This window comes from Electrophorus electricus, chromosome 13, assembly GCF_013358815.1.
Source record: "Electrophorus electricus isolate fEleEle1 chromosome 13, fEleEle1.pri, whole genome shotgun sequence".
NCBI lineage: Eukaryota > Metazoa > Chordata > Actinopteri > Gymnotiformes > Gymnotidae > Electrophorus > Electrophorus electricus.
In genome coordinates this window covers 12,890,188-12,910,182 of record NC_049547.1, presented here as the reverse complement: position 1 = coordinate 12,910,182, position 19,995 = coordinate 12,890,188, and the positions used below count along the sequence as shown (strand labels likewise).

The window sequence follows — 19,995 nt, the reverse complement described above, 5'->3', positions numbered from 1 at the left end:
TATGTATGTAGTTTATGTAACATCAGAGTTAATTATGAGAGGTATGCCTGGCTAACAACTAGCCTGCAGCATGCATACCACTTCCGGTTTATCAAATGTAGTTGCATTTTGAGGACTGCTGAGCTGTATTCTGGAACCCGAACAACAATTTAAAGCCATGCATAATAATAACCACATCCTAAGCAGGGTATGCTTTTTGCACTGCACACCACTGCTAAATATGAGAATATTTCAATGGAAGTAAGACAAAACAATAAAGCAGTTAATTTAATCATTTTTATCCTAAGCAGACGTTGATGCATGTTTAGAGATAATATGACACCTCTATAGAAAACTGGCCAATACTTAGTACCCTGTGAAAAGAGACAAGAAAATAAGCAGTTCCTTAAGAAATAAATATTGCTATGCACATGCCTTAGATTACACAGAATAAATAAAGAAGGATCCAGTTATTCTTCAGCCAAGCCACCATAGTTTAATGATAAGAAAATCTCATCTCCTGCTGACAATTCTACCATGTTACTAATCTAACACTAATGAATAACGTCAGTTGTTTATTCCTGAACCCCTAGATAATTTGTAAGCTCTTTATCAACCACATATACAACATTATAAGTTTATAAGATATAAACAATGGTTGCTTGCCTCATAACTCAAAACCACCAGCAGGCAACAGAATGTTAGAGGTTTAATGCACTTTTGCAGTACTAATTGAGTAAAGAGCAAAAACAAGAAACACCCAGTTTAACACACAAAAACATTACGTTCTCCGCCTTAGGCCTAACTTTGTCGATAGGGAAATAGCATAATGCTTCCATAGCACACTCATACTATTTCAGTTTTTCAGAGGACAGAGAAAAGCTTAGTATACGAAGCATGTAAACCTGCAGATATTTTGGTACCGATTTGATGAGGACTCTTCAATACACTCAGTACATAAAAAAAACACATGTAGATGCTATAAAGTACTGTAAAATTGTTAAATGGTGGCTCTTTAACAGTGAGTAAAGCTAAAAAGAGAAATCACTTACCCACAAGAGAAAACATATCTGAGATCATGCTGGCCTTTATCTTCAGATCAAGAGGAGCATCACTAGAAACATTAAAACACAAGAGACACATTTTGCACACTGCCTGATCATTTAATCTGATGCAAGCAAACTGAAAAACATTTAGTCTAAACTAGTCTCGGTGACCATTTTTCCATGACGATGGTGTCCTGCCCTGGGCTCTGTAATCATCTATATGACCAGCTGTATTGACCAATCAGGAGATTTAATATAGGGAGGCAGTCCTTTCTACCTGTTTATTATTTTTGCAATGCTTGCAACAAATATTCAATTAGGCTAAACACTAAGCATGCACGTCTTTGGAGAGAGGAGCTTTGGAGAAAAGGTTTGTATGGAGAGCTTATATGCAGGGGGTAAACTCATTTGGTGGTAATGTCTGGTAGAAGTTAGCAAAAAAAAGTTCAAAATTATAACAGTGGCTTTAAAAGGTACTTAAATGATAGGTCATGGGTTAGATCATTATCTGCAACATTTGTCCATAAGTGTAAAAATTACTTAAAATGTTCACATTGTTACTTGAGGCCCATACCGTCACAAAATATAGAAGATATGGTTTTATCTTGCCAACATAAGACTGGTCATTTATAAAATGTGGGAGGGTAGGGAGGGTGGAGGATCCAGGAATAAACAGACAATGCTGCATTGTTAATGTTATGGTTAGTTATGGCTCATAAGATCCATTTAAGAATTAATCTATTAATTTGCATGGTGTGCATGCATGTGCCAAACAATGTACAGTAAAATAATCCAGCACTGTAGCAGTAGTATGCAATAACCAGGTTTTTGTTTGAGATGTTATTTCTATAGCTGTTTTCCTAAAATCAAAACACATGCCAAAGTTCTTCACCATCCTTAATCTTAATGGAAAACTGCAGAGGGCTCATCCCTAGCCTACTCTGCCTAAACTAGATAACTAATTCTTCAAAGACTCAAACATGTTTAAACAAAATAAATCAACTGTCTTTTAGGACTGTGCACAAAGCAATAACAGTATTAGGGCAATTAGAAAGTTGTTAAACTGAAACTAGTTGACTAGTTAACGCTTCCATGGTAAAGGCTAAATGGCAATTGCAGGGCAGGAATTTCAGATTTAGTAATATTTTCTTACACTGGAAAATGAGGACACTTTTTTTAAGAGAAGGATGACATAAATCCTGCTGAATAAAAATTTATTGACACTAAATATGAAAATGCCATAAACTTTACTATTTAAACTGATGTGTCATACAAACTTGGTCTATTTTAAGAATCACTGTACAAAATGTTTATAGGCATGTTTACAGTATGCTTACAGGCAGAGTCGTGTTTGGGGTAAAACCCTTGACTTGTTTGAGAATTCATAAGGAATTTCTTTTTCCATTTGCCAAACCAGCATGAAGGCTGTCTTTGAGTCATGGTTTTTAACAAACTGCAAGAAAAGCAAGGGTGGAACTAACCCACTTCTACATGTGCACCTTTATTTAAGTTACACATACACAGTTCTTCATGCACAACAACGCAGAACAAATGTCAGCCTCAAGGAAAGAATTAAACAAAGGTCTTATAAAAGGTACTCTTATTTTATGCTTGACATTGCCAGCCATCTGGAATTCAACGGGCCTTAAAGCTGCAAGCTCTAATTTAAAAATATAGGTAAATGGCAATACTGATTCATTACTTGTGAAGCCATGGTTAGTTGTGAAAAGAGCAAGCATCTGCCAAGTCTTTCTTGAGGTAAGATGCTTTCTGGATTTTTGAGAACATTTTTGGGCATGCACTAATCTTCTGATGGAAATATAAGTTTACCAGTCTGATCTGAGTAAAAGAAACTTACATGGGTATTTTGGAATAATAAATCATTCCTTTAATTTTTCTCCCAAGCAGGTAAAAATGTTAAAAAAATTAAAAATAAATTTTTTTTAAAATGTCAGCGCTTCAAAACAAGCAATGGATGACATGCAAGCTACAGGAGAATCTGTACAAGAAGTACACTTGATTATTGAATAAGAATTAAATTGTTAAAATACTATCATAAATACACTATTAAAAGTGAATAATATAGCCTTAAAATACTAACATAAACTAAGTGTAAAATATATATATATATATATATATATATATATATATATATATATATAAAAACAAACAAAATGGTATAGAAGCGTAAGCTTAGAATATCATATCCAATATTTCACTCACCATGCCAAGGATGGAGAAAGGTTCACTTCCAGGAGCCATGGCTTGAGGTTGGAATCTATGAGAACATCAAACCCATACAATTCTGCAGGCCGAAACACATGCGCGTGCGCACGCACACACACGCGCCCGCGCACACACACGCACGCACGCACGCGCACGCACACACACAAATACACACACAGTATTAGCACAGAGTATAATACAGGCAACCAAATCCTTAAGCTCTCCACACAGAGACAGCCAGTACTACTAAAGAGGCCTACAACAGCAGTTTGTTGACAGCATACTTGCTGTCTGGTACTGATTAGGTGCATATTAAATATCCAATCATCTGTAGACCATTTTCTTCAAACAGCTAATAAATTGAGCATTGGTTAAACTCAATACACTTAACATTTTAATGTAATGATTGAGAATAAAAACAGACCAAGATAAACATATTACAGATGCATCCAAAGTCAAGAAAACATTAGAAATATATTTTCAAAATCTGGGCTAGTTCAAGTGTTTGCTACTGATGGCAAGGATGAATCTGAAATAAGTGAAAGTGAAATAAATATTTGTTCTGAGATTTATGTAAAGGGGATTTTAAATGTTAAACTACAGCAAGTCATAAAATGTTCATAATAATAGTATGATGAATTAAGTGGCACATATAAATTTTCTAATATGTGAACACTTTGTGAAAACTATACATCACAATGACAAACAATGTGTGACCAAGCTAAACTCTTAAAAGGCCTTAAAATGTGTAAAACTGATGCCTGTTTTCATCGCACCTTAAGAATCATCACCCAAGTTTTTTTTTTTCATTATTATTATTATTATTATTAACATTCTTTCAGTATGTGACTACAGAAAAACCACAGTTAATATACCAATACATTTATTTCTAACAATACATCAACAAATGCAGTGATAGAAATGAGCAATAAAATGATTGCATCAAAACTGATCAAATTCGCACATTTAAGTATCATTTACTGCACCTTGAATATATAATGGTCACAACCATATGTTAATGACATAGGAAACTGGCAATGCCACAGCTTCTGAAGTATTTATGTCCATCTTAAGCCTTGCAGGCAGAGAGAGCTGTACAATAATGCTCTTTTATTAAAGAGGGTGTTCCAAGTGCTCAAATAAGCCCATTCTGCTCGCTCTACTCCAAGCTCTTAAACAGTTCGTCACGATGGCAAGAGTTTGTCTTTCTGTGTGTATGTGGTTCTGAGCCAGTGATCTGATTTCACTGCCATGGCCTCACACTACTGGATAAACAAAGAGGGTGGTCACTGGTCACTCGGAGTGTGGGCAGCAATGCAATACTCCAGATTCAGTTACTCTTTAATCTGGGATACTGATTAGATGAGTAATCCAATTACGTCATGAGAGGGACTATTCCCAATTTAAAATTTGCAGTGTTAGTCAGAAGTTTAAAACTACAACAGCCGTCATCACTGTCCTCAACTAAACAAAGCTAACAGGAATACTGTAATTACTTGATCCTTCATTAAGCAATGATTCTTGGCAGATATTGAGTTCCATCCCTATTTATTTTGTGAACAGTAGAGCTATTCAGAAAGGGGTGCTGAGGTCAGACTCGCCAGATTGCATGTAAAATTGTACCAAGGCCAGAAACATTAGAGGAGGGCTAGATCCTTCTGTAGCTCCCAGGCAAAGAGGATTTTTTTTATTTTTTTTATTTTCTATAAGGGTTTCCCCCTCACTTTTATTACAATACTTTAAATGCACACAAAGGTGAGAAGATCAAAATATTCTTAGAGTCTCTAGAAAGGAGAAAATACAGCAACTGAAAACCCACAAAAATAGGCCCGGAAAGACAAATGTGCACATAACCTTTTAACCTCCATGAATACCCCCCCCACAATCTCATGCACCACTCATGCACCCCCCACAAACTTACACACACACTCACAAACACTCGCCAAGCTCTGCCAGCCAAGCTCCATATGCTAAGCATTTTCCCCCAATTAGGAGCAGAAGTTGGTCATCCCCAATGCCACAGCCCTTACAAGCAGGCTCTCACTCTCTGGCTCTTCTACTTATAGCAGGAGGCATGATTAATGTGACTACAAAATATTCACAGTTAGGAAAATAAATAAATATCAACAAGGGAAGATCAAGAGTGAAGTGCTATTATGAGCCTGAGCAATGGAAGAGAAGGAAGGAAGAGAACACCCTAAAATCCAGCCCAAACCCGCCACCATGACTGCACCACACAGCAAGCCACAACAACAATAACAGTGGTGTTGCATATTTCATTGGGGCATTGTGACAGCTGACATTATTGCATCATTCCATAAAAAATGGTTTCAAACCTGCTTTGGGTGACTTTTTATAAACAATTTAACAATGGGTGGAGGTACCTGCCTGAGGTCAGAGATGAAATGTCAGCACTACAGTGAAAGACTTACACTGTTGCAAGTCTTGTTGGGATATATACAAAGAGGCCTAGGACTAATGAATAATATTGAAGAAAGGCAAGTAATCAAGCATATCTTAAAGAAACATTCAGTTTCAGCTTTCATAACTGCAAACATAGCTGTTCAGGATCACAACCATTTAATTTGTCATTTACATTGCTCACTGTGTTTCTTTCCCTGTTTGTATTCAGAAATATGCATTTTGGTGCTGTGAGTGGACAAAGAATTCATCATGTTTAGATAACACCTTTTCTGGCATAGTACTGTTATCATTTATAGATTATTTTCTCCTTTCACACATCCCTACTTTAGGACAACACAAAAAAAAAAAAAGATTATCTAAGATAACAATCTAATCCCTATTTTCTACAACTGTTACAAATCGTTACCAAGGATAACAATGTCGTCAATGTGTCTTCCTGTTCTTAAACAGTTTAGAAGACTTTAGGAGAGATGATTCTCAAAAGAAATTATGTGACTATAAAACCCTGTATCAGAAGATATGGATAACTACCATTTGTTTCTCTAGACAAATTATTTCTATCTCTAAAAACAGCAAATGATGCTTGATTACTGCTTTATTTACCAATAGAAGAAATTTAACCAGGAAAAAAAAATGTTGTTTTACAGAACATGCATTTCACATCTGTTTTTGTAATTGTTTATTTATGATACTAATTGTTTGCTCTGTAACTGTTTTAAATAACTTGTTTACCATTCCTTTAAGGACATGGAGACAGACTGAAAGTTTTGTCTATATTAATACAGATTTATCTTATACAGTGTGCTTATAATGACCTGGTAAACAAAGCTTGACTGTACGGTTTCTGCATAAGTCAGGTTAAGATCAAAGTAACTAAGGAACCATTGCATAAACAGCTGCATTCTGCATTGGATCATTCTGCATTCCACAAAGTGGAACTTGACATGATGATATATCAGCAGATATATCCTATTGCCTTCCTATTGATACATGATCAAAACAGGGCAATTACTTAGTATGCTTTAAAATATCTAGACAATAACTATTTCCTGTTACTAACTGAAATCCCAGCAATTATATTTTTAAGATACTAATAATTTACTAAAGGTCAAACTTGTAAGATATGTAAAATAATATGAAAGTAATTGTGTTATGTGACTTGCTACATATCTAACTGCCAATTAAACTATATAAAACTTTATAAAACTAGCAAATAATAATGTTAATATTACTACAGGTGGTCTACAACCAAATGTATGAAGGCAAAACTTCACAAAACAATAAGAAATCTTTAAGGTATATATAGTCAGATTTTTTTCCAACTAGATTTAAAAATGCTTAGAATCCAAGATAATATCATTACTACTGTCACTGCAATGCCAAAATCAGACACCAGATTATACTGCAATATTCTATTAACCTTCTAACAAACATGAATTTTTCCTGTGAGGACAAATACACTTTAAAAAATTTTTTCTAAATTTCCAGTTTCTAGAATGTGCCTACATGAACGATATGGCATCTGATATGATGCAGAAAGGGAAAAGAAGTGGTGTGTGATACATTAAGGACTAGGGGGAAATGAGTGCTGTGTAATAAATTAAGCTTTTGGCTTGGCTAATAATATCTAAGTATTCAGATCTCTCAGCATCACACAGCTTGTCGATTAATCCTGAGCAGCAGTGCTGAAGAGCTGCATGGGTGGCAGAATCTGGTCCACTCCCATTTGCAGACAGACATACAGCAACTAATTAAGATATGGAGACAAATGCATGCACAGACACCCACATGCAGGGCCCTTTTAAAGTATACCGCAAATACACAGCCAAATACACTAAGGGCATTTAAGAGACAGCCACACACACAATTTATTACATGTAGATGAAATGGAGTGTACATATATCAGTCTCAGTCTCTCTCTCTCTCTCACTCGCACACAGATTTAGTCCAACACACACACACAATTTCTTCACAAAGCACGAAGAAGCTGACTCTTTCTTTCTCCTTCCCACATCAGAGGAGGAGAGGGTGCAATAAAGGATTAAGTTACAGCAGTGGCTCATTCAGATAGGAGCTGCAATTTGGGCCATAAAATGGTAACCCACTAGAAACCTTGCTTTATCATAATAAAGAGCCTAAATGGTTGAGGGAATCATTTGCTGGGTATAAAAATTACAATGTGCATAACAGGCCCATATGGCTTTTGTCCAAATGTGGGCGACATGGCAAGTAAACTGGAAAAACCAAAACGGGGCCTGTTCTCAAGTACCCTACTTAATGCTTTCAGCTACTGAAGTTTTTTAGTGCTCTTATTTATTGTCCTCTGCATCACTGCCTACTACCGTTTACCACTTTATATGTGCATGTCACATAACAGAGCCAAGACACATTTGGGAGAATAAATATGTACATTAACTCTCACCATTTTTATGTGTACAATGGAGTAAAGCTGAAAAAAGGCAGAATGGGGCAACTGTGGAGAAGAAGCTGAAATGCAAGATAAAGCTACATTGTAAGATGAAGTGCTTTTTTAAGGATTAAGCTAATAGACATTTAGAATTCGTTTCACAGGACCAATGAATCTTAAAGTCTTAGTGGTAACACCTCCAGATTTTCTTTGGCTTCATACAGAAAAGGTGAAGGAATGAAGGTTTGAGATGAGCAGGGGGTGAAAAGAGAACTGTGATCAACGGGGAGGAAGAGAGTGGATTGGAACAAAAAATATTTAAAAGATGCAGGGAAGCAGGGGCAGGGTATACATTTAGAAATCTGTAAAGAATGGTCATTCACTAGAAGCCCTTGAGTGTTTCGGCCTGTTTTTAAACAATCATCTTTTTAGTTTTAAACATTTTCCCTTTTTAGTCTAATTGCTAACGTGACATTATTGCCTGATGTAAAAGGTTGCGTCAGTGGACGGCCGGCACTTTTTCATCATTGCGAGCTTAATTTGAACTTCAGAATAATATACCTCTTTTCAGCTACTGTAACTGAACAGTATTCCTGAGTGTCAGAAAATGGCTATGGGAGTATAAAAACAGAGGGAGCAACAGCAGGGAAGATGAATTGCAAGTCAAGCTCTGTAAAATGACCCCCGCCCTGCTTGACCAAAGCAGTGTGTTTTTGTTGGACGAAAAGCATATCTTAGTATCTGTACATCTGGTCAAAGATCTTTCCACATCTCTCTTCTCTCTGGTGATTTTTTTCCAATCTACTGCTATGCAAAATAATATATTTAAGACACTAGTTACACTGATAGTAGGTTTATGTGAAGAAATAAAAGATGAACCAGTAACACACACCTCAAAATTTCCTGTTTCCATTTTGTTGTAGTTGCTGAAACATCTGGTCCAGGAAACTAGCATTCACTAGCATTTTCATTTTCAGCATTTGGCAGATGTTCTCACTAGGAATTGAACCCATGACCCTGGTGTTTTCAGCACCTAGCTTACCTGGATCAGATATGTTTGTTGATGGAATAGAAACAAAATGTGAACTGGCTGAAGGTCCCTCTGGCAAGAGATACCTTTATGACAGATTGAAATTATTAACTGGGAATGCAGGATCTTTTTTTTTTCCACTGTTCCATCATACAGCAATGTACTGTAAAGGCCTTAGTCCAGGACTGAGCCTAATATGTGCCCAGCAATCAGTCTACATAGTGTTTGTATAAGGCACTTCCAAGAAGCTTTGCAGGAGACAAAAGAGAAAACTCTTACAACTGTAAGTAATAATTAAAGTGAACCCATTATGCTTATTTTCACATGTTCATAATTTTATTTCTTGGGTCTAGTAGAACATATTTACATGATTCAATGTGCCAAAAATATTATTTTTCTCATACTGTGCATCAACCTCTGTCTGAAACACTCTGTAAGAGTTCCTCTCTTTAAGACAACCCTCCCCAGTCTGCTCTGATTAGTCAGCTCACCCACTCTGTTCTGACCGATCAATTGACAGAGTGGTTCCTCCACTACACATGAAAAAATACCAGGGGCATTAGAAACTTAGCTAGCCATTTATCAGAAGCCTCTTGTGGATTGAACCCGTAACAATACAGCTTTTAATCATGAATCCAAATCCACACTTGAACATTGTTCAACATCTAATGGTCTAAAAACATATTTCCAAACAATTTTAGGTAAAAGTGGGCCTGTAGCTATTTAGCCAAACCATGACAACTCAATAAGATTAGTTGTCAAGTCAGTCTTGTTAGCTAAGAAACCCACACCTGAAGCCCACATTCTGGGTCAATGGCTTAGCTAGAGCCAACAACTCCACACTTGAAGTAGCTACCTTGTCTGCTTTAAAACATCAGAAATCCACAAATAAAACAGCATATTTACAGGTTATGAATCGAAATCTTCCACTGGGCCACACAAAGTAAGAGGTGCATTCAGTATCGAACTGCAAATGGTTTTTGAAGCAGTCAACCATGAAGTGCTGGGCACACAGTAAAATAATTAGAACAACAGAGGGAACAGTGGTAAAATTAATTTAAGCAACTTGTTGCTTCAACTTGTCTTCTTTGTGGTTCTACCTTTGGCAGAGCAAAGTGCACAACACAGAAACTTCTCAACATGGCCACAAAATTTAAACTCCACCTGGCCTTCAGTATCACTATGCATTGTCTGAGGGCATGTCAAGCTTGCCAGCAGGTGGGCAATATGGAAAGTGTTAAGAGATTGCATCATCTTGTAAAAAACAAAATGGCTGAAATTCCAACATGGCATTTCAGGCACCGGAGAAAAGCAGTTTCTTTGAAAGAGACCGTCACCCTGTCATGTATGTTTGGCTTTGTAACTGCATACTGTTTTGTAAGTGTTTACATGCACAAAAAGCTACATAACACACTAAAAGAAAAGGAAAAAACAGAAAAGCATAATAGGTCCCCTTTAAGTTTTGTTCAAGTGGAATTGCACAGAACACTCATCACAGTGCACATAACACTTATAACACATCATATTATTGTTGGGCAAGTTAGTCTATCATATAAATCGCAAACTCACGTACCTCTGCCGATGCTATCATTCTCTGGTTTACAGTGTTAAAGGGGACCTGTTGTTTTAGTATGCATATGGATATTTTTTGGCACCATATTCATATCTAGCCAGATCTATCACATTCCACTGACGTCTGCACCTGCATGAGCTGCTCATCTTCAGTCATGCACTATACTGAACTGGACTTGCCTCATTGCCTGACTATTAACACACGCACACACCCACACCACCATATCCTTACTGTTTAGACCCACTAACAGCCCAGACATGAGAGAGAGAGAGAGAGATCTTCATGCAGGTAATTTTCAGATACTATAGCTTAGAACTGGTATACATCATTGACCATATAGATAACCAACACCTCCAAGGGAACTGTTATGTCTACAAACATGTTACAGTGCTAAAGAGATGACAGATGGACAGAGGAGGGTGTGAGAGAGAGAAAATTAAATGAGTAGAAAGACACAGAAGGTGGGGGACCCTGGGAGGCTCAGTCAACATTCCTTCAGCCCATTGCAATTCCATTCCTTTAGATTTTTGGAGGGATTGCCAGAGCTAGAGGAGGGTGAAGAGAATGCCAAGGAGAGCAGCAGGGACTAAGAAAGACAGTGTGCCAAAGAAAGGGAGAGTGAGGGAAGGAGCAATTAATGCCAACACCAACAGAGGTAATGGCTCTAAAATGCAGTTCACACAAGCATGCTCAAACACAGGCTTTGACATGAAAGAAAGCACTGGAGCCTTCAACGGTTAACTGTTGCTTAAATAAGGTTAGTAACTTTGACTAAGAATCTGCCACAAACATATGTGGCCCAGAGATAATAAAACATTTTTTTAAAATTCATATATATATAATTTATTTTTTTTTGGGGGGGGGAGATAATATAGATACAATAAATATACAAATTACTAGAAATAATATAGATACAATAAATTCTAACAAGTTGCTATAAATCTCATTATATTTACAAAATTTGCAAAAACTAATTTGCAAAAACTAAAAATAGAAAATATGTTCCAACTCACCTCAGCAGTTAACACCTCTTAACAGCACAGAATAAAAAACTGTTGGCCTGCCTACATGATGTATAACAACCAAACATTGCTGAGATATCAGCCACTTTTATAGGCACAATGTAATGTCAGCAGTAAAGAGAACATACCAAAGCAGTTGTTTCTGTGGGGGACAAACATCTTGCAGGCTGTAGCAATCTGCATCTCTGCACTCAGCACAGCTTTAATGATCAGGTCTTCTATCTGACCCATCAGCACTGACACACAACAGGGAACAGAGCTAAATCAGTCACACAAGAGGAGTTAAGAATCATATTCTGTCCCACTTGCAGCATAATTCAAGTTTCATTCTAACGTGATTCTCAGTGCAGTCTGAATAGTCCAATTCTACAGCATGAATAAACATGTTTCACAATCCACAAATAAATGTTAATGTGCTTCATAATACTAGAACAGGTGAATGTGATATAGTGATGTTTGCATCTACTCACATGTGGTATCCTTTCCTTCCTGTTTCAAATACCTCAGCATTGCACTCATGCTCCATTTGTTCCCATAATCCTCTACTTCAGGGTCATTGCAGCTGAAAAGAAAGAAAAAGGCCCTCAGTCTCTGGCTCTGCCAAAACAGCACTGAGAAATGAGCACAGTGCAACAATGTTGACATGATTAGCAAACAAGGGGATTATCTCACATCGGAGGATGCATTCCTTCTCCTTTTGGGAACATGGAACAATAGTAAGTGATGATTTAAATATTTTTCAAGACAGCTAAAATCTTTTCCAATTAGTATTACATTTATTTAATGCTGCTCCATAGGGCCCCCAACAAAGAGATAAGCAGATCTCATACAGAAATGGGAGCTTTATGATGATAATATATCATTAAAATGACATTTTAAATTGACAACTACATTTACTGATAAAATAAGCCCTTATGTATAGAGTATGACCATTAGCTTTTGATACTTATATTCCGTTTCCTATAGATGAAAATCAGTGCATTTGACACGCCATGCACTGATATACAAATACCCTTATGTTATAATATGCCAAGCCTAAATGTAACTGCAGCAAAATGTGTTTCCAATCAGCTTTTATTTCAGCAGAGAATAAATTCCTTGGAAAAGTAAACAACCACCTCACCTGACATAGTCCCTGCTCTTCTTGTTTACACTGTAGTTGGTGAGGTGCATGAACTGATTCTTGATGTTCTTCACAGCATGATCATACTTTACAGTGGCAAATCTATAGTGTAGGCACACAGAGGTACACTCATGTGAATAAGAGATGTTCTAGCATCATGATTCACCAGGAATTAATAGCTAGATTTTCTTCAAGGGAAAGAGCGATAAAAATGTATAAAAAATGTATAAAAATGTTTCCAGTGCAAAAAGTATGACTACCTTCCATTACCTTACATCACCTTACATTAAAGCTAAATATAGAATTATCAAAAACATTTGATTCAAGCATGTAGTCCAAGCTAAATTTATCCAACAAAATGTTCTTGTATTCTTATAGATAATTATCTATAAGAGAATGATTTGTTCATATGCACAATGTTGTTTTAATATAAGAAAAGGAAATGGTTTGAGAATACAAAGACAAGCCATCTATGGCACTGAACTCCAAAAATTGTAAAATGAAAAAGTATGATGGAAAATTGTAAGAGGTGAGTTATGAATGCATTTCAAATACTTTTAGCGATTAGCCATGTACTGTTAAAAGACATCATCTTTATAAATTAACAGTCACACTAACTCTCAATCAATCGGAGAAAGAGTCCAAAAATCAGAGCTTGTAAATAAATATTATATCATTGTTTTATTTCACGAAGTAAGTCTGTCTTTTGAGGGTATAATACTGCTGTATTCACAGGGTGGTCACCACATGTGAAATAATAGAAAATTCCTTGGCATAGGGAGCACCTGACTGCCTGCAAAGCCACTGGAATGTCCAAGATAAAAGTTGGATTCGGAATTCTGCCAGGATTTATTACAGACAGTTAATAATAGTGCGCGGTGAAAATAAACTAGAGCGTCACTCTGTGAAGACCAACCTTGGGCCAAGGCTAACAGGGACAGGCCAACCATTTTATACTTTTATACTTGCACCCCACTTTATCTGACCTCTTAGACTCCATCAGCCACACACAGCCAATATATATCCTGTTCCCACTATTCATTTTCCAAAGTGACTTGGACAAACGGTAACAAGACATCTGTATTACACAGCCAGCAATTACAAGCAGCAGAACTTGTATATGACTTTTGCTTACTGAATATTTCAGGCATAATGACAGAACAAGGAAGATAGCTAACTGGTCTTATCTGAGAACTTAACAAGGGACATAATCTGATTGTGGAATTCAAATACACCACTACAGTTTGTGAATAGCCCATGTCTTATTCTTAATGTTATATAATTATTAATCAGAAGGACAAGATTTCTTTCTACTTACAATTTTATCATAGCACACTGCACTCTTTTTAGTGCACTTAGGAAAATAAACCAATGTAGATTTGTCCAAATTAACCTGAAACATTCCTGCTGCCATCTAGTGGTTGTTCTCATGAGAAGAACAGTTTTTTTAAATGCCATCTCTACCTGTGCCAAATGACTGTCACAGCATTTAACGTTGCAGTTACATGTTATACTTATGAAGCTCATGGCTCATGCAACACAAGCAACTCTAAGAAATGTGAAGGAAGACAGGCCCAACTAATACTGGTTCTTGATAAGATAGTGGCTCCTCCAAGATACTGGCTAACATTTTGTAATGCAATAACATGGGAGACATGAATACAAGCTATAAGCATGCGGAAAGTACACCTTGAAAGCAGAATTGCATTAATTCCGTAACTAAGTAAGTAAAATAAAAATTACTTGTCAAAAATGATCATTTAATTTCTGTAAAGAGAAAAAAGACAAAGCTCACCTGGCAAGTCCCTCTTCATAAATATAGATGATGATGGGGTCATAGGAGGTCACCAGCACATACAAACGCACATCAAACTTAAATTCTGCAGGAAAGAAAGTAGATTAGAAAGAAAAGAAAAAAAAACAACAACTTAGTTTAAAAAAATGTGTTGCTGCTAGTAATTCTTTTCCTTTATATTCGCATGCTCACCATCAATCACTAAAGGATTGCTAATATATCTTGACACAAGGATGTTCTCATCCAGTGGGATCTGGCTTGGCTGGAAGAGACAAAAAGAAAAGCAAGAGTCAGAAAGTTTTTGTCACTTTGGTATCACGAAGGTGCAAATGGCTTCAACTTCAAAGACTATAAGAATCCCCACCCACCCACAACTTTCATGCTCAGTTCTCGCTTCCAAGATTCACCCTTGGTTGCAACTAACAGTTTAAGAATTCCTTGTGTAGAGTGCTCCTGAACGTCTTTTGTGTTTTCTTTGTTCAAAACTAATAATCTGAAATAAATGTAATAAGAGGGTGATATCTTAAAAAACAGCAGGCTCTTTAAAACTATGCAAATAGCTCCACACTTAGTACAGCTTTGACTAGTGAAAATATACATATGTACACCACATGTGATCCTAATAAAAAAACATTTCACATAAAACAAAGTAAACATAATTCAAGTTAACTAGCTAGCATTGTAAAAAGGCTTTGTCTCTAAACTGTCTTAGATACTAAGACAGACACAACATGATAGTGTGGTCATTAGTTCATAACTATGTATATCTCTACCAAAGCAATGCAACATATTCCTGTGCATGAAATTTGTTGCAGGGGAGGGATGTTAGAAAAAGAGGCTCATAAGATGATGCTACCAACTTCAGGTCTGGCACTAGATCACAGCAAACTGACATTAGCCATTCCTCTTTCCAAATATCACTGGCATTCTTTCCACCTTTTCTTAAAGACGATGGGTGCTCCATGCTATGGCCAATGCTGAAAACCAAGACAAACTCTGCCAAGGGGGAATGCCTCAATGTGTTCGATTTATTCCAATGTGCATTAATGTTTATGAGACCACATTTGTTCTTGGAATCACTAAATTCAACTTCACTTGATTCACAAAGACATCCAAACAGTCAAGGAGCTAGTTAGTGATACACTAGTTCAATAAATGTAAACAGTTGGCCATGTTCAATAGTAGTTAACCTGTTGAAATATAAATAAAATTGACAAATTTTGCAATGACATGTATGCTATATTTAATAATTGGAAAACAAATGTAAAAATAAATCAATTTTGATTTTGGTTCAGCTGTCTGGCCAATTCAGCTAACATCTTGGCTAGTAGTTTAGCAAGTAAAGTGATTATCAGGCAGATATGTATTAAATTATTAGGGGTGTAAATCTTTGCCTTCACAGTGACTCAGTTTAGATTCTTTAGGCAAAAATTCAATGAAATCAAGTCATCCCAATTTCACCACAATTTTTGTTTTGTACGATTCAGTATTTCCCAAAAATGTGACTGAAGGAATATAATACAGGAATTTAACAGAATGTCATACTTTTGTCACGGCACGGCCCCCTCCTGTGTGGGTGTGTATTTGTCTCTCTCTTCGTCGTCATGCCCCTCCCTTGTTAACCGGTTCATGTGTCACAGCTGTCCTTCGTTATCATCCTTGGTAATGTATGTATTTAAGGTCCTGTTTTATGATTGTCCTTTGCTGGTGTTTAACCTTGTGTACGCTGTGCTTCAGGTGCCCTGTTGAGCTCTGCCTGTTGTTGTTGTGCTAAAACCTTTTATTGCATGCGTCTTGTCTTGTTAAGGCTCAGTGTTGTTCTTCGTGTTTTGCTTTCGTTTCTGTTGCAGGTTAAATAAATGTGTTTGTCTGTAAGACAATACTCGACTCAGCATCCTCCCTCTGCCTCCTCACACCATGACAACTTTAACACAGGTAATAAACACCATAAACCAAGTTGTATGCTCTAAAGTTCATTTTTTAGCATTTGAAAATGACCTGAGAATTTTATTTCCCCCAAAAACTAAGGCATGCATTATTTTTATACCGGTTTTAATACAATATTATTATAACAACTGTTATAACATTCAATATCAGGATGCATCAATGCTTTTTTTACATGCTTGTGAACTATAAATCAGAGCTATGATAAAGTATGACTAGCATAGCTATTTAAAAAAAGAACAAAAATAAAGGAAAAAAAGGAAAAATTTAAACAATCAACAAAAACATGCCATCAGCTGAGGTGGTCCATGAATTTCACTTACACTGCTGACCAGGTAGATACCCCGGCCTCTGGAGGATGCCACGGGTTTGATGATCCATGGGCCCTTGTCCTTTCCAAAGGAGTCTACGGTTCAAATGAGGATGGGGAGGAAGACATTAAAGTGCAACAGCAGAATAGATGACCACAGGGCTTTCACACTTTAATATGTTCAGCATAAGTGCAAAGCTATACATGCGACCAGCGCTCACAGGGCAGGAGCACTCACTGCAGAATTCTTGGTATTCTGCAGGAAGCACAAAGGTCTGGGGCACGATGTGGAAGTTTTGAAAGCCATGTGCCTGCTGCATCCGCTGGATGTTTTTGTAGAGCCTGTCTTTCCGCGTCAGCTCATATGACCTGGAAGCAAAAGCAAGCGTTGACCGTAAGAATGGAGCTGTGAGATCAATGACTAGACTGGATGGGGAATATAAACCCTTGTAATAACAATAAGGCAGTTCATCTCAACCAGCATGGCAGGTTTGATCTATTACACCGTTTCAAAAAGGCAGCCTTCCAAAAAAAATCATCTGAAACTGCCAATGAACACATACTGGAGTGGAAGGCTAATTCTGCAGAAACTCACAATGCTAGCAATGAAAGTGTGGCCACATTTGCAGTAATGAATACATGTATATGTGAACACAGAAATGCATAAAACACCAAAAGTTCTAACACTGTTTTTTACCATGTAGACCTAGTAGAGTAAATACAAAACAATAAGAGATTAGTGTACTTAGGGAAGTGGTTGACTTTCTGAAAGTCCTGAAGAGTGCGAAGCAGGTAAGTCTTAAGATGGGAGCCAGTCCACATCAGGTTGAAGTCATTGCTGTTTGGGTGGACCTAAACACAGAAAGTGATTGTGTTGCACAATTATACAGTATGTACAAAGTAATGCATCAAGCTTCGACTAAAGACAGTTTACCAGTCTTTAATACATTCTTAAGCATTTTCTTATTTTCATGAAAATGTTTACATTTTAATCAAAACACCCTAAAATCTAATAATATCCATCATAAACTTGTTTTCCCCAACTGAAACACTGACCTTTCCATAGCATAGACTAACTATTCCAAATTGATGCCCCTCCCCTTGCGCTCTCTCTCTCCCTCTTTTTTGTGGAGGCAGATTTGGCATAGTTGTCTGCACTGGCTATGAAAAATCCAGATGTTAGCAATAGAAGTTTATTAAACCTTGGCTAAACTGCTGCGGTGGTAGACACTAGCCTTGCCTTTGATGATGATTTTAGGGGAAGTCCAGCACTATTGAAGTGAAATAAAATGGGCATTAATAGTAAGTGCTCAGATGGTGTGATAATGGTGCAAGCACTCCCTCATGAATCAGGATTAGAAATTTGGAAGCCAGTCACTTTGCCCATTTCCAAATGTGCATTCTTGAGCTTTGACATAGACAGTGTCAGTTGGGGGGGAAACAGGCTCCATTACTGTATTCTGTTTCAGGAATATGAGAGCTATTCAGTGTGGTTGCTGATTTACCCATTTTGAATCAAAATTCTTCTATGAATAGAGATAACTGTACAATTAACTATATCGAAAAAGTACAAATGCCTTATAGCTACTTCAGTTAATGAAAACTCTCTGTTGTATAGAAAAGGCTTTAAATAAAAACTGTGAAGGTCAGGACAATATAACTGGAACTATTGTCAGTGCATGATGCTCTACCTCATGGAATCCATGATTCACAAGGATGCCCCGCACAAGTCGGCTCTCTGTGCGCACAATCTTGAAAGTTAAGTTATATTTTTCTACCAAGACAAAAACTTAGTTACAGATCTTTCTTTATTTTCAATCTTTAAGTAAATAAACAGTAATGAACAAGAGTAACATAAAAGCATTGATGCCATGCTCACATAAAGTAATGAAGACCAATTATAAATGATTATCCAACACTATAAAAAACTGAAGAGCACCTAGCAACTGATAAAACATTAAATCCATTTCACATGAAATTCATATCCTAGGGGCACGTCTCTATTAGTTTAGAACTGATAAAAGCTGCCCCAATATGGTCAGTACCTCCCACAGCACAAATATTTCTATCTTTTGACACAACAGCTTCAGCATGGAAGAGCAAGACAGGGATCTTCCTACAAATACCACTCCAGGCAACACACAGACGCTCCCTAAGGAGGTTGGGGGGGTAGGGATGAGGGGAAAAAAGAGAAAAAAAGAAAAAAAAATATGTCTGTTAAATATGGTGTTCCCCAGGGGTGTGCCTTAAACACCACCTGCAAAAATATTATATTTTTAAAAGATCTGCAAGTGATGACATTTTAATGCTACTGCTTTGATTAACTTAAAATAAACTTGTCATCAACACAGGCCTAGTGTTTTTATCATCTTGAGCAGTGTCCTTGTCACTAGAGTGATCATTTGTAAGACACGGTGAGCCGCACAGCCACTTACTCTAAGTCGTCTTCTGATAGCGATTCAGAATCCTCTTTATCCCGGGTCACAGTGGGCATTTCCACCACAGAGATGGAAAGGATCTGCTCGAGGTCAGCTAAATGTAACTGAGACAGCACACATCTCCAACCTGTAGAGGCGTATCAGAACAATTTATCTAAAGTTAAAATAGCGAACTATTGCAACGTTAATCAATAAACATCCAGTTGCAATCATTAATCCATAAATGAATCCATTTGTTGTGTTTCTAAATTAATCTGAATTATTTTCAGAATAAATATAACCGTTATTACTAGCTACCGTAATTATAGGTCACTTACAACCTTCAACAATAAGAGTTTTAGCTTTTATCCTCAAAGTATTATACAGACTTGTATTTATTCTACATTTTATAGCAGCAGCAAGATAGCTGGGATAAGTTAAGATCCGCTTAATAGCCAGCGACACTTAGTTAGCTAGGTTGGCTAGCTACTTTAACCTACAGCACTAGCTAGCCACTGTTTCACGAGTTCGCTTGTAAGAAATTGCAAGGAGCTACGTGAGCTAGCTAGCTTAGGAAACTGTCAACCTCTGTAAGGCAGTAATAACAAAGTACTTAAAGGGAGAATGTCATTATTTACATTAGCTAGCGATAGCTACCTGAAATACGTTAACTAGCTAACATAAGATAGCTAGCATTCT

At 36.9% G+C, this 19,995-nt stretch overlaps 1 protein-coding gene across 9 annotated transcripts in view; it reads right to left on the bottom strand.

Moving 5' to 3' along the window:
• Positions 1 to 19,995, bottom strand: part of ttll5 (tubulin tyrosine ligase-like family, member 5) — a 60,436-nt gene that overhangs the window by 39,904 nt on the left and 537 nt on the right. For 8 of the 9 annotated variants that reach the window (XR_003411560.2, XM_027023729.2, XM_027023730.2 and 5 more), the window contains exons 2-14: positions 19,315 to 19,444; positions 18,925 to 19,031; positions 18,571 to 18,653; positions 17,625 to 17,731; positions 17,118 to 17,248; positions 16,893 to 16,975; positions 14,818 to 14,887; positions 14,626 to 14,710; positions 12,831 to 12,932; positions 12,178 to 12,269; positions 11,836 to 11,943; positions 3,249 to 3,330; positions 1,032 to 1,093 (exon numbers count right to left, since the gene is read on the bottom strand). Coding sequence is in view for 8 of the 9 variants with exons in the window: in XM_027023729.2 (XP_026879530.2) it covers positions 1,032 to 1,093; positions 3,249 to 3,330; positions 11,836 to 11,943; positions 12,178 to 12,269; positions 12,831 to 12,932; positions 14,626 to 14,710; positions 14,818 to 14,887; positions 16,893 to 16,975; positions 17,118 to 17,248; positions 17,625 to 17,731; positions 18,571 to 18,653; positions 18,925 to 19,031; positions 19,315 to 19,373 (1,171 nt within the window). In the remaining variant the exon portion in view is untranslated. The remainder of the gene's footprint in view (positions 1 to 1,031; positions 1,094 to 3,248; positions 3,331 to 11,835; positions 11,944 to 12,177; positions 12,270 to 12,830; positions 12,933 to 14,625; positions 14,711 to 14,817; positions 14,888 to 16,892; positions 16,976 to 17,117; positions 17,249 to 17,624; positions 17,732 to 18,570; positions 18,654 to 18,924; positions 19,032 to 19,314; positions 19,445 to 19,995) is intronic. The other variant, XM_027023733.2, reaches the window with a different exon arrangement.